This window comes from Bos indicus x Bos taurus, chromosome 28 (assembly GCF_003369695.1).
Source record: "Bos indicus x Bos taurus breed Angus x Brahman F1 hybrid chromosome 28, Bos_hybrid_MaternalHap_v2.0, whole genome shotgun sequence".
NCBI classification, from domain to species: Eukaryota; Metazoa; Chordata; class Mammalia; order Artiodactyla; family Bovidae; genus Bos; species Bos indicus x Bos taurus.
In genome coordinates, this window is record NC_040103.1 from 30,945,003 (window position 1) to 30,959,804 (window position 14,802).

At 40.6% G+C, this 14,802-nt stretch overlaps 1 protein-coding gene across 1 annotated transcript; it reads left to right on the forward strand.

Moving 5' to 3' along the window:
* Positions 1–238: 238 nt before the first annotated feature.
* On the forward strand, positions 239–14,573 carry VDAC2 (voltage dependent anion channel 2). Its single transcript, XM_027530478.1, has 10 exons — positions 239–389; positions 593–647; positions 1,719–1,787; positions 2,599–2,648; positions 6,426–6,578; positions 6,675–6,727; positions 7,755–7,982; positions 8,937–9,087; positions 12,717–12,774; positions 14,010–14,573. The coding sequence occupies exons 2-10, from the start codon at positions 617–619 to the stop codon at positions 14,099–14,101; spliced, it is 885 nt and encodes a 294-aa protein (XP_027386279.1). The 5' UTR covers positions 239–389; positions 593–616; the 3' UTR covers positions 14,102–14,573.
* Positions 14,574–14,802: the final 229 nt, after the last annotated feature.

A 14,802-nucleotide genomic window follows, 5' to 3' on the forward strand; every position in this document is an offset into this window, starting at 1 on the left:
GCTGCCTCCGCCGTTCCCCGCCCCCTCGACTCTGGGGCTGCCCTCGTCGCTGCCTGACCCAAGGTCCGGCAGCTTTTACTTTTCCGGCCCCCGCTGAGGGACCGAGGCGGCCCACCCCAGGGGAACGGGTGCGCTCGGGACGCGTGGTCGTTTCGGAGCAGGTTGGAGTGAGCAGGGGGCGGCGCTGCGGGGACAGGCGCGGCGGGCAGCCCCAGGGGCAGCGGCAGGGTCCTGGCGGGGGGAGGACAGGGTTGCGGCGGGCGGAACGGTGTCTCCTTCACTTCGCCCTCCAGCCGCGGCAGCTGCAGCCCGACGCCGAGCGAACTGAACGGCCTCAGCTGCTAGCGGAGCGGCAGCGGCGCCTTCCCTTCCCCCCCGGAGACCACCAGGTACCACCACGCCCGCCTCACTCGGACCCTGGGCCTAGGCCCTGGCGGCCAAGCAAGACGCCTGAGTCGGACTCGGGGTCGGCCCTGACTCCCTAAGATGGCCGCGCTGCCCCGCGGCCCCTTTTCCCGATATCTGAGACCCCCTTCTGGCCCCTTGATTCGCTTTTGACCCCCGCTGACCGCACTTCTTGTCCCTCCCTCAGATCACCTCTCCCCACGGCCTCGCCATGGCGACCTACGGACAGAACTGCGCGCGGCGTAAGTCGAGCGGGGTTCTCTGCGGGGTGGGGCGCCGGTGTCCCGGCAGCCGAAGCCTGTTGACCAGAAAACCGCAGCTTCTTTCCTTGTATGCTTTCCAAGGGCTTGTAAACTCACCCCTTTCGGTAGCCAGTCCACTGTCTGACTTCCCTGGCTCTGCGGAGGAGGGTGTGAGTGGCACGTATTTTGGGTAGGGGGACTAGGCCTGGGGAGTTGGTCTGTGGCCCCATTCACCTTCAGTTTTTGGACGTGCATTTGATGAACTCAGAAGCAAAAAGTTATTTGTCAGATTCAGCCTTTGGAGGATTGGGCCGGTCACTTTTTTAGAGGAAGTAGTAACCACCCTTCTGAGAGCGCAAGGTCATTACATGTGCTCCTAAGGGCGTGGACGCGCTGTGTAGAATGAATGAGCTGGTGTGGCGAGCTCAGATTGCTTGCCCTTAAGCCTCATAGCATTGGCCGAGGACTTGAGTGTCATATTAATATGTTTAAAGTGTATTGGATGTTTAGTTGATGCAGAAGCTTGAGTTAAACATATATAGCTGCATTTTTTTAAGTTCCAGTGTTTAGGTTGCCCAAATGTGAATTACTTTTCTCTTTCCATTCTAGAATATTGCTTTGGCCTCAGTGTGGATACTAAAGGATAAATGGGGGAGGGAAGGGGACATGTGTTAGTATTTTATTTTAACTCATTTGGTTAAATTGGCCCATTCCAGTGAATTTGGGCAGATACATCTTTACGTATAGGTATATATGTGTATGTGTTCGATTTTTTGTACTAGTCCCTTCCTAGGAAGTGAGGTTATAAACACTGAAAATTTAGGAATAGAAAGTCTGGAGGGAGTTTCTCAAGTTTGTATAGTTACTTAACTGTTATTATCCATTTTAGAAATAAGCCTTTGGTGCTGATATCTCGCTTATGGAGTTTTATTGTCGTTTTATTGTAGCTTCTAGTGATTTCAAAAACCAAGTTGGCCTGCTTGGATTTAATGATAGCAGTGGGTCCTAAGCTAGTTTTTGGGCAGACTGGGAGAACAAGGACATTAACACAGGAATGTTTCTTTCCACCAGCAATGTGTATTCCTCCATCATATGCTGACCTTGGCAAAGCTGCCAGAGATATATTCAACAAAGGATTTGGTAAGAACTGTTTAAAAAATTCTAGAAAATGTGTAAGTTTGTACTGCTTGGTGAAATGAATAATTTCTTCAGATAACTTTCCTGGTGAAAGAGTACCATAAGAGTCTACATTCCCCCTCCATCCCAGTTTTCTCCATTTTTTCATTCTTTAGTTCAAGAAATTTACCTTTAAGGGAAAAAAAAAAAATTATGCTTTTATTTACTTTGAATGATACAGTTTAGGCCTTGGTTGACTAGAATTATGTGTTTGTTTTTTTTTTTTTTTTTTTTTACTGTTTTTGGCTTTTATGGTGGTGACTTCTGAAGGATTATGGGGTTTTTCAAATAAATTTGGATTTTCTTGAAGATTTTGTTTCATACCCCACCCTCCCTATCCTTTTAGCTCTTTTTGAAGTTGTTTAGATTATTAATCCCAAAATGCAGTATGCCTTTAGGACAAATGTTGTAAATGCCTGTATTATAAGTTGTTGACAATTCTCGTATTTAAATTGAATCGATTGTCTGATCTGATATTTAGGTTTGAAAAGCTTTCTTTAGTACATGCTTTGTTAAAAATGATTTGAAAGCCTTTTTGAGGATGGGTGCCAAATACACATTGACACACTAGGCAGAGCTTCCTGGAGATGTTCTGTCCTTTGCATGTTAGTTTATAGAATAATAAAAATTGTTTTCATTTAGATACTGTGTATTAACACACATTTATCTTCCTGTAAATATGTGAACTTTTTCTTTTTTAATGTAGAGTCAGCCATTGGTATGCATCTTTTTGTACAAAAGAATCATTTTGTTCTTCTTTGCTTTCTACTTGAAGGTTTTGGGTTGGTGAAACTGGATGTGAAAACAAAGTCGTGCAGCGGCGTGGTGAGTGTTGGGCATTTGATAAGTTCTGACAAACTTTTATGTAACTTCAACACATAAAATAGTCATAACTGAAAGATGTCTACCCATTTTATTTTAAAGAAGAGGCAAAAGATAATTTCATTTTAAGAGAATTTTATCTTGATTTATTTTGGCTTTAGATATGATTTCTGATTTTCATGTGTTTAGCCATGCACAAGAAATTCAGAAAAGACACTTAGTCTTGTGGTATTCTGTTTACTCAGTAAGATTGCAAGCTTGAAGGTAGGAAACTTGTTAAACTTTTTTGTAGCCCATTTAATACCTTTGAAAAGCCTTCAGGGGGACTTCATGATGGTCCAATGGCTGAAACTTCATGTCTGCAGTGCAGGGGGCCTGGGTTTGATCCCTGGTCAGGGAACTAGATCCCACATGGTACAATTAAAGGATTCTGCATGCTGTAACCAAAAAGAGGATGTTGTATGCTGCAGCTGAGACGCAACACAGGCAAATGAATAGATAAATAAATATCTTTTGAAAAAAGGAAAAATACTTAAGAGTCCTGGGCATAAAAATATTCAATAACTCTTAATTTGGGTGTACTGATTATTTATATAATGGTCATAATCTAGCAGCCCTCCTTGGGGGGAAATTTCCAGTTGTATTTTGTGAATTTAGAGAGTCTTAAATTTGAGTATTTTTAAAGAGGTTAATATTTTGATATTTGTATGTCTTAATTCTGCTTAACAAACTCCCTCAAAGAGAGTAAAGTAAAATTAAATTTTATGCAATTTTTTTTTCTCCTAAAATTTTTTGAGATTCTTTAGGGGATGGGTATAGTGTGTGCATATTGAATGTTATTTATTTAGATAAATTCTTTCTGTAGTTAACTCCCTTAATGTATGCAATTGGTATTTACGTAAATTAATAATTTTGTAGTTTCTTAATGCCTAGATTTGGATTTCTGGGGTTTTATATTGGCCACATCTGTTTGGTTTCTTTGGTCAGAAAGGAAGCCTGAGTATTCAGTGTGGGTGAGTGACTTACTAGCCCAGGGGAACAGGTTACAGAAAGCAGTGACTTGGTGTTTGTGTGTGTTCACTCTTCTAACTTGTTGGCCCCTTTTAAACAAGTTACTGAAACACAAAAGCCCTTCTTAAAAAAAGTAGAAGATTCAGTTCTAGTGTTTAAAATTTTACTTGCTGGCTGAAGGGACAAAATCAACTTTAAACTGGGGAATAATCAGAGCAGTATATCTAGTACTAGATTGTTTAATAAATCAAAATCTTTGTTTGAAAAGAAAGGCTTATTGTGGACAGGAATTTTATGAAATTAGACTTAAGAACATGAAGGGTTTAGAGAAGCCTGATGAGATACAGTATGTTTTAATTTACATTTAATGTATGTAATTCAAAAACATACTGATCTTAAAATAGGTACCTGGCCCCAAGTAGTCCCATTAATGCCTGGTTCTGTTTTCTCACCTGCATTGCAAAGATGTCTAGGTTACCCCAGAATGTAGACGCCTAAGTGTCTTCATGAGGAGTGAAAGATATAAGCTCTACTGGTGGTGTCATCTGACCCAATTCTGGTCCCAGATCATAGTGTGATCTTCATTTTATGTCTTGAGCACTCCTAGACATGTACTCAGCATGAATATACATATAGACATAGCTCAGTCTATGGGCTATTGGGTGGGACCTCAAGAATCATTAATCATTGTCACTCAGGGTTAAGAATAGATATTTCATACATACTTACATTTCAAGTATCTGTTAGAACACAGCTCCATATATTTTATATTGTTTTAATCATTCCTTTTGTGTTCAGTTCAGTCGTGTCCGACTCTTTGCGACCCCATGAACTGCAGCACACCAGGCCTCCCTGTCCATCACCAACTCCCGGAGTCCACCCAAACCCATGTCAGTTGAGTCAATGATGCCCTCCAACCATCTCATCCTCTGTCGTCCCCTTTTCCTCCTGCCCTCACTCTTTCCCAGCATCAGGGTCTTTTCAAATGAGTCAGCTCATTACATCAGGTGGCCAAACTATTGGGAGTTTCAGCTTCAACATCAGTCCTTCCAGTGAACACCCAGGACTGATCTTTAGGATGGACTGGTTGGATCTCCTGCAATCCAAGGGGCTCTCAAGAGTCTTCTCCAACACCACAGTTCAAAAGGATCAATTCTTCTGCACTCAGCTTTCTTTAGCGTCCAACTCTCACATCCATACATGAGCACTGGAAAAACCATAGCCTTGACCAGACGGACCTTTGTTGACAAAGTAATGTCTCTGCTTTTTAATATCCTTTTGTGTAGAGCACATGAAAATATGCAAAACTTTGACAAAATCAGACCCATTTAATCCTCCAGAGGTAGGAGGTTTAAACTTTTTAAAGTTGTGGTAACTGAGACCCGGAAAAGTGTCTTCCGTAGTGTTACTCATTTAGTAAATGCCAGCCAGAACTTGATATCAGGACTCCTAATTTTATATCCAGTGTTCTTGCTAACACAATCTGGTGCATTTTACTATGGGCATTGAGTGCCAAGCTTTAACTCAGTTTCTATTGACGAAAGCATGTAATTTCAGGAGATAGTATGTAAGACTCTTATGTAGTATATATGACCTAAGGAATTGAGTCTGTGTCACTGCAGAGCAGCAGTTACACAATTGATGTTTTGTAAGTGAAAGATGATTGGTCTTTTCTCCTATGGATATAGTTTTGGATATTTCCGCATTCTGCAAGTATCACAATTTCAGGTTGAAATTCTCTTCTTATCTCTAAAAAGTTTATTATCAGCCATTTTTAAATTTGGCTTTCCCATATAGAGTATAACATTGGTAGTCAAATTAGAACCCTCAAGGCATTTTAATATTTTATCTTGGAAGAGTTCAACTGCTTGCCTGTATACTGAGCTCATAAAGATTAGATTTCTGGATTATCTGTAGCAGATTTTAAATTTCAGATAAGCTCTTTCCATTTTATACCTTCCTTTTCAGTTGGTATACAGTTAGGGATTGGCAAGTTATTTATATTTGCTACAAACAGAAGATTATGTGATATATTTTAAATCAGTCACTGCACAGATTTTTCTTTACTGATTATCTGTTCTACAGAGTATAGTTCATATTATGGATGATATGAACCAGTTACAAGGAATTTCCTGCCACCAATTTTTTTTTTATTGAAAATGTGAAAGATGATTGGAAAGACGTAGAACCTGAAGAAGACTATGTCAGAAAAACCGAATATTGAGGTTACCAAAGAATTAAAAACTTTGTGTCATAGATTCTTTCAGTGGAGTGCTTTTCCTTTTAGGGGTTTTCAGGGACCATTTCATAGTAAATTGTGTGTAAACTGATTTTAATGGAGGGAGTCTATGATTAGCCATACTGACCTATTTAGTGTTTCATTGAATATTGGGTAGATTGGAAGCAGTTCTAAAATACCCATTCACTATCCCTCTCCCCGCACTGATTTTTTTTTTTTTTTGAAACTCAGAATCACTTAAGCAGAAATTTCCTTAAAAACTTTATAGTTTGTTGTTCACTTGAGAATCATATTCCAGTAACTTTTGATTCGTTGGTTGAAAATGTCAGCAGTAACAAGATGGTAGTCAGTAATTAACAGGCTAGTTTGTCATTCTTGTATTTACTCAGTAGCAGAGGGTTAGGAGTGTTTGGGAAGCTAGAAAAAGGTATTAGTGAATTACTAAGGGTTTCAGTGGATTTGTGTAAGTTAGAAAGTATATTATTGTAGGCTTACAAGAAAGTTTCTGAACTTTTTTATTGTCTTGTTAGGAATTCTCAACATCTGGTTCATCTAATACAGACACTGGTAAAGTTACTGGGACCTTGGAGACCAAATATAAATGGTGTGAGTATGGTCTGACTTTCACAGAAAAGTGGAACACTGATAACACTCTGGGAACAGAAATCGCTATTGAAGACCAGGTAACATTTTGAAAATGTGCTTTAGTATTAATTATTTTATTTTTGTGTTTCAAAAAGGAAATAAACTGAAAAAAAATTGTTTTTCTCTTGAAATAGATTTGCCAAGGTTTGAAACTGACATTTGATACCACCTTTTCACCAAACACAGGGTAAGCATGGGCATTTTTATCTGCTTTAAGTTTAAAGCTTTCTTTGGTGTATTTAAGGAAGGTACACATTCAGGTGCCGTGTGTTGGCAAGTTTCTGTTTTTGCCTTTGGAGCATGAGCAGTATGGTTCTTGGCTTGCCTTCAGCTATTTGCCTTTTATCACTGTGGCGCTAACTTGGAATGAACATTTTTTTTTAATAGGTTTTTGTGACTGATAGCAGCTCTGCAAAGCATTCTTCCTATAGTGGTGGCAGTCTAGTCACCCCAAGTGCCTTTGGCTTTTAGTTCATTGAGCTGTGGGTTTTTTTTTTCTTTTTTTAGCCTCTTATGATTATCTTGCTACCTGTTTGGAGGCATACCTTAGAGATATTGGAAGTTTGGTTCCAGATCATCGTAGTAAAGTGAATATTGTGAAAAAGCAAGTCTTCCAGATTTTCTAGTTTCCCAGTGCATATAAAACTTGCATTTACACTAGAATATTGACTAGTAAGTGTAAAATAGCATTATGTTGGGGGAAAAACAATATACATACCTTAATTTGGATGGCATCACTGACTTGATGGACTTGAGTTTGAAGAAAGCCTGGCATGCTGCAGTCCATGGGGTCGCAAAGAGTCAGACGTGACTGAGTGACTGAACTGATACCTTAATTAAAAAATACTTAAAATGCCAACCTTCGTCTGAGCCTTCAGTAGTAACATCAAAAGATCAGTGACCACAGATCACTGTTACAAAGATAGTAATAATAAAAATGTTTGAAATGTGAGAATTACCAAAACGTGACACAGAGGCACAAAGCGAACAGATGCTGTTGGAAAAAACACCAACAGATTTGCTTGATGCAGGGTTGCTGTAAACCCTTAATTTTCGTGTGTGTGGGGAAGTACTATAAAGTGAACTTCAATAAAACAATGAAGTATGTCTCTACTCCCCATTATAGTGAGATTGATTTAAATCTATTTTGTACCCTCTGTCTATAAATCTGTTTTTACTGGCATCAGTTTTAAGTCAGTTTGTTCTTTTTCTAGAAAGAAAAGTGGTAAAATCAAGTCTTCTTACAAGAGGGAATGTATAAACCTCGGTTGTGATGTTGACTTTGATTTTGCTGGGCCTGCAATCCATGGTTCGGCTGTCTTCGGTTATGAGGGCTGGCTTGCTGGGTACCAGATGACCTTTGACAGTGCCAAATCAAAGCTGACAAGGAATAACTTTGCAGTGGGCTACAGGACTGGGGACTTCCAGCTACACACTAATGTGTGAGTATTTCTTTTTTGGGATATTATGATGTGGGACCTCAGAGTGGTGTTGATGTCCAAAAAAGATCATCTTTGGGCATTTCTTGAGTGCCCTCTCAGAAGTGTATAGAAATGTTACTTTGTATAAAAATGTTACTCTGAATTTTTTTGCTGAGAGAGTAAAGTAAATGTTCATTTCACATGAGGCTTGATGTGCTTGGGAGTTTTGGAAGAGGCTAAGACGGGTTCTCCTTGGTGGTCTACTGGTTAGAATTTGGCGCTTTCAGTGCCATGGCCTGAGTTCAGTCCCTGGGCGGGGAACTGAGATGCCACGAGCTGCACAGTGTGGCCAGGGAAAAAAGCTAAGATTCTGCCGATTGTACTGGTGCTTCCATGTGATTGTCTGTGATGCGTAAGGTGCTCGTTTGACAGGATTGCCTAAAGTGTATAGAGTTTTTTCTTAACCCAAAGTAAATGGATATGTGGAAAGGACTTAAAGAATTCTTTCCCTTACAAAAATGATGCATTGGTATGTAACAGAAGTAAAAGAAGAAAACCAGAATTGTCCATAATCCCACCACCTAGATATATAATTTTTGTTAACTATTAATGCTTTGATGTTTCACCTTTTTATATGTGTGTATATAAAATACATGCCAGAAAGACTGTTTCATAACCTTCTGCACTACGTTCATGTATCACGATCATTTTCCTGTAGCGTTATGTATTCTTAGTGATTGTTCGTGTTATGTATTCTTAGTGATTGTTCGTGGCTGCGTGGTAATTCTGCTGAATGGATATACCATGATTTATTTGACCAATTCATGTTTTTAAAACTTGAAAGTTTTTAGTGAAACACTAGAGACCCATGTAAGCAATGGCTTCTATTTAAATGTAATGCTATAGTGTCAGCCATGTGCCTTAGACATTATTACGTCGTCTGGTCTAGATTGACTAATTTAAAATATCTCATAGCAATGATGGTACAGAATTTGGAGGATCAATTTATCAGAAAGTATGTGAAGATCTTGACACTTCAGTAAACCTTGCTTGGACATCAGGAACCAACTGCACTCGCTTTGGAATTGCAGCTAAATATCAACTGGATCCCACTGCTTCCATTTCTGTAAGTACTCTTGTGGGCTTAGAATGGGATTTTCATTGTGGGACTTAATCTTTGGGTCTATTAGATTGTGTTGAAAATTGTAACTGTGGTTGGAAATTGTAATTGTGAACCACAGTTTATACACAGATTGAGATTAGAGCTTGGAATGCTGGTGTTCTGTGGAGATAGTGTTAGATGTTTGCTATCCAGGCCACAGGAGTGTGTTTTAATTAACCTCCAAGCTACTGAAGTAGTACGAAAAGTGAAACTGTTGGTCGCTCATTCGTGTCTGACCCTCTTCGACCCCGTGGACTGTAGCCCGTCAGGCCCTTTGTCCATGGGATTCTCCAGGCAAGAATACTGTTGCCGTTCCTTTCTCGAGGGCATCTTCCCGACCCAGGAATTAAACCCAGAACTCCTGCATTGCAGGCAGATTCTTTACCGTCTGAGCCACCTGGGAAGCCCACTGAAATACTATAGATGATAACTGTGAGCCCCAATCCTGTCCAGGCCCAGGGAAGCCAATGTTTTGGGCCCTGGGCAGTTCTCATTCTTGCTGGGAACTAATAGTATTATGTTACTTTGTGTCTGACTTTAATGGTTTACAAAATATCTTCTGATTTGATCTCAGCAGCCAGTAGTACACATGCTGTTTTGCAGGTGAAAAAGCTAAAGCTTGGAGAGGAGAAGGACTTAGTCCACTGCTAGGGAGGGAAGGAAGTAAGGATAGTCCAGGACTGGACATGCAAGTCTTTCAGTTTCCCTCCTGTCTAGGGTGTCCAGGTAGCTCATTTTGCTTTGCCTGGGACTATCCCAGCGTTAGCACTGGAAGTCCTACAGAAACTTCCTCCCCTTTCCCTCAGGTTAATTGAGTTGCATGGCCACCCTAGTCCTGTCCTTGGACATTTTCTGCTGTTTCTTCCTTCAGTCATAGTGGATTGTGGTAGGAGGGAGTGCAGTGTCTGAGGGTATGCAGCACCGGCTCCAATGTCAGGCAGATCAGTAACTATTCTGTGTGTTGGTTGGTTACAGGTCAGGCACTGTTTTTGCTGGAATGAGAATTAAACCTTCATGAGAGTTACTTCTGTTACATAAAATGATCTTCATTCCTGGGGACAATATGTTTTAATAGTTTAGGTAATTAAGTTTTAACCCCATTCTTGTTTCTTAGCAGAGTTGTTATCAGAGAGAATGAGAAGCACCCAGAATGCTTTTCCCATTGGCAAAACAGTGATTCATTTATTTTCCCCTTCTCTGTTTCTAACTACACCTTAGCAGTAAAACCCTCAGGATCCACACTATACTGTGGTAGCTGCATTGCTGTTCTTTTCAAATGTATGTTTCTGGCACCCTCACAGGTTCAATACCAGCAGAAGATGCAACTTTCAGTCTAAAATGGGAAGAATGCAGCTTGGGACTTGTGTTTCAGTGAATGACTTCTGAGGATTAATTTGGAAATGTATTTAGCATATCCCACCTAAGTTGTGCTGCTGTTACTATAATCAAGCATCACCCTTGAAGCCTTGCATAATGCTCCATCAGTTTTGTGGTTGATTCCTGAAATAGTAGGAGCTGTTTTATTGTCTGGGCTCTTGATTTGTTTGGCAGGCTTCCCAAGAGGCGCAGTGGTAAAGAATCGCCTGCTAATGCAGGAGACGCAAGTTTGACCCCTGGGTTGTGAAGACCCTCTGAAGAAGGGAAGGGCAACCCACTCCAGTATTCTTACCTAGAAAAATTCCGTGGACTGAGGAGCTGGGCGGGCTGCAGTTCACAGGGTCACAAACAGTTGGACGTGACTGAACTACTCAGCACCCTTGATTCGTTTGGTGCAAGATGGTTACTTGTGCGCATCTCTGCCTTAGATAACTAACTCACGTGGTCATCGGAGGCTCGTGAAGACTTGGCTATAGCGCCAAGTGAGCACAAGTGTCGTTTATGTGATTTTTGCCTGTATGTCAAGCTCTGCTTGTTGCTACCTTTTTGTTTCCATAGCGCTCAAAATGCTGAAGAGCAAAGGTACCTGCCTAGGCAGCCTAGGCCATGGAGATTGGGATGAGATGATCCCATTACAGCCATAGGCCTCTGGTGTGGCTTAATGGTCTTAGAAATGGGAAAGAATGGAGCTAGAAGCTTCTGACCATGTCTTGCTCTCCAGAATTCCTCGTAGCCTTTGAAAGTCTGTGACTAAAATCCTAAAATAGTGGAATTGTACAGGGAGGGTAGGGATCTGGACTGGTCAGCAGTGCTCCGTCAGAATATCTTCTGAAGCACAGTCTAGTTACATGCAGCCAGGACCCAGGTTTGTTCATGAGAGGTGTAGGAAAGTGAGGTAAAGAAGTTGTAGTCAGTCTGTTTCTTCAGAGGAAGTGCTTATCATTCGGAGATTTAGAACATGCATGGTTTAGATTCTTAAGGAAGACCCTTAAAAGTGGTGTGTGTCATAGTCACAAATTTATACACACGCCATATCGTGAAGGTGATGTGTATGTCATGTTGTGTAGTTAGCCTGGTAAACTTCCATTACTCACATTCTGGTGTGGTTTTGTTGTGTTAGATTCAGCAAGAACAATTTTTATGCAAGTACTTAGGATTTTGAGCTCTGTAGACAATTTAGGGTCCTCAAAGATAGCAAGAGTTTTGTGTCCTGCTGACAATTTGAGTTTAGTAGATAAGAATTAAGTGGGGCCTGATTTTTGCTTCAGTTCAGTTCAGTTCAATTGCTTTGTTGTGTCCGGCTTTGCAACCCCATGGACTGCAGCACGCCAGGCTTCCCTCTCCATCACCAACTCCTGGAGCCTACTGAAACTCATGTCCATCACGTTGGTGATGCCATCCAACCATCTCGTCCTGTGTTGTCCTCTTCTCCCGACTTCAGTCTTTCCCAGCATCAGGGTCTTTCCCTATGAGTCAGTTCTTCACATCGGTGGCTGAAGTATTGGAGCTTCAGCATCAGTCCTTCCAATGAATATTCAGGACTGATTTCCTTTAGGATGGACTGGTTGGATCTCCTTGCAGTCCTTAGGACGCTCAAGAGTCTTCTCCAGCACCACAGTTCAAAAGCATCAATTCTTCGGCACTCAGCTTTCTTTAGAGTCCAACTCTCACATCATCACCTCCACCATAGTTTGGCCTAGGTCAAGCAACAGGGAGGGAACGCAGCCCCGCCCATCAGTAGAAAATTGGATTAAAGATTTACTGAACATGGCCCACCCATCAGAACAAAACCCAGTTTCCCCCCTCAGTCAGTCTCCTATCAGGAAGCTTCCATAAGCCTCTTATCCTTATCCATCAGAGGGCAGACAGAATGAAAACCACAATCACAGAAAACTAGTCAAACTGATCACATGGACCACAACAGCCTTGTCTAGCTCAAGAAAACTATGAGCCATGCCATGTAGGGCCACCCAAGATGGACAGGTTATGGCAGAGTTTTGACAAAATGTAGTCCACTGGAGAAGGGAACGGCAAACCAGTTCGGTATTCTTGCCTTGAACAGTATGAAAAGGTTTTTGCTTAACTTAATACAATATTAAACTATTATCTCACATGGAAAAGTGAACATGTCATGATTGCATGATAGGAAAATACCTAGGGCCTTTGTCTCTCCATTCAAAAATTTGTCTTACGTTTGTTTTTGCATTTTATCTTAGGCAAAAGTCAACAACTCTAGTTTAATTGGAGTGGGCTATACTCAGACTCTGAGGCCTGGTAAGTTTTAAGGATTGTTCTGATAGTATTTTCAAAATCACTTTTCATTTCTTAGCTTCTTTTGTAAACCTTGCAGACATACTGAAGAATTGACAGAAGTACAATGAACACATGTTTACCTTTTGCTATAATATTTTATTCTTTTTTTTGTTTAATGCTGGGCTATTTGGAAGTTGTAGCTATGACGACATTTCCCTAAATGGTTTAGCATGCCAACATTGTCCTTCATAGCACAAGACTGGTTACTTACTTTCTTGACTTGTGCCTGAAATGCCTTGTAGTAATTTTTATTTCTCCAGTCATTGTTCACTCATTGCTTTGGTTGTTTGATCTCTAGAGTCTCATTTACTTTACATAATAATTGGAGCCTTGCTTGTTTTCCAGAGCAGTACTTCTCTAATAAGGTGCCTGAATCACTTTGGGAATCTTACTAGAATCCATAGATCTGGGGCATGGGGTTCTGTCTTTCTAACACGCTCTTAGGTGATGCCGGTGTCACTGGCTCTTGAACCAGCATTTGATTAGCAAGGTTCTGAAGCACTTGCAGCCTTTCCCCCATACTTTGACTACTCTGAAACCTGAAGAAAAGAATGGTGCCATGAACACTCATCTTCCCTACACTGACCAGTTACTAACATTTACTGTGTGTTCTCTCTCCTTGTCTGTATACATAATCCTTGTCTCTTTTTTTTACCCACATATTCTTACAAATTAAATGTATATTTTGCAAACATACAGACACACCAGCCCTAGCATACATATGAGAGTAAGACATTTTTAACTGCATCGCTTTAAAGACATCATAACTACAGCACTGTTTTCATAGGTAAAGAAATGAACAGTTTAAAATAATACCTAATATATAGTCAATGTGCACATCTCCCTACTTGTCCCAGAATGTGTCTTAATTGTAGCTTTTCCTTTCCTGGGGTCCAAATTGTCTTTTAGTCTGGATAGTGCATTGAACATGATTGTGTTTTCTAGAGCTATTTTGAGTTGGTTTTTTTTTTTCCTGTTTGAGCTTTATTAACATTTTTATGCTCTGTGACTTGATGCTTTCCTTGCTCAGGATCGTGCCAAATGAATTGCCTGGTCTATCAGGTATCCCAAGTGCCCTCTGGTGGTTGGCACTGTAGGTCAGCTGACAAGCTGAGAAAAAGTGACAGGCTGTGAGGTGACTGCTGACTCCCATGAGGTGTTGCAGGTACATGATGGTTGTCTGCTTTTGTTTACAGGTGTGAAGCTTACACTGTCTGCCCTGGTAGACGGGAAGAGCATTAATGCTGGAGGCCACAAACTTGGGCTTGCCCTGGAATTGGAGGCTTAATTCAGCTGAAAGAAACCTCTGGAAATGGGTATCAGAAGATTTGGCCTTAATATATTTCCAGTGTGACCAGCAGGCTTCCCCCACCCCACCCCCCGAAGGTGATCAAAACAAAGGATGATCTAAACAAGAGCTGTATTTTAAATATTTAGACAGTTACTTGTTAGCTGGTTTCTAGTTCAATTGGTTGTCTATCTAGTTACCAATACTGCAGTCATGCAGTCACCTATACATTATTTAAATGTATTTAACTGTTAAATGCGCTACCCACCAATAATGAAATAGACATTTATGAAAACTGTGCAGCTGTGTGCATGTTTGTTTTTATGCTCCTTTTAACGTTGAATATTGCCGTTGAATGAGATGGATCAGTGGATGTCTTAAGGTTAAAATTTTTTGTTATATTCAACCATCATTAGAACTACTTTTGGTATCCTGAAACATTACAAATTATGAATAAAATGAGTATACGTTATTAATGACTCCAAGTATTTGCAGAGTTAAAAACTTGGCAGCTAGGGTCAAATATTCCTGGTAGGATATCTAGCTAGTACTTTATTTTTCCAGTGAGCATTTATTTTGCTCTTTTTATAAATATGTGCCACAGAGTCCTCTGACCCGAGAATAACTCCATAAAATGTTTAGACTACAGTAAAATAAGAATATAGATGACTTCATGTCTTCAGTTTGTAAATTTGTATAAA

What these genes read in the sequence shown, in the direction of transcription:
- VDAC2 (XM_027530478.1), top strand. Translation starts at nt 617, where the DNA reads ATGGCGACCTACGGACAGAACTGCGCGCGGC. An exon ending in ACCTTTTCACCAAACACAGG is followed by an intron (nt 6,728 to 7,754) that starts GTAAGCATGGGC and finishes TTCTTTTTCTAG; the next exon opens with AAAGAAAAGTGGTAAAATCA. An exon ending in TTCCAGCTACACACTAATGT is followed by an intron (nt 7,983 to 8,936) that starts GTGAGTATTTCT and finishes AATATCTCATAG; the next exon opens with CAATGATGGTACAGAATTTG.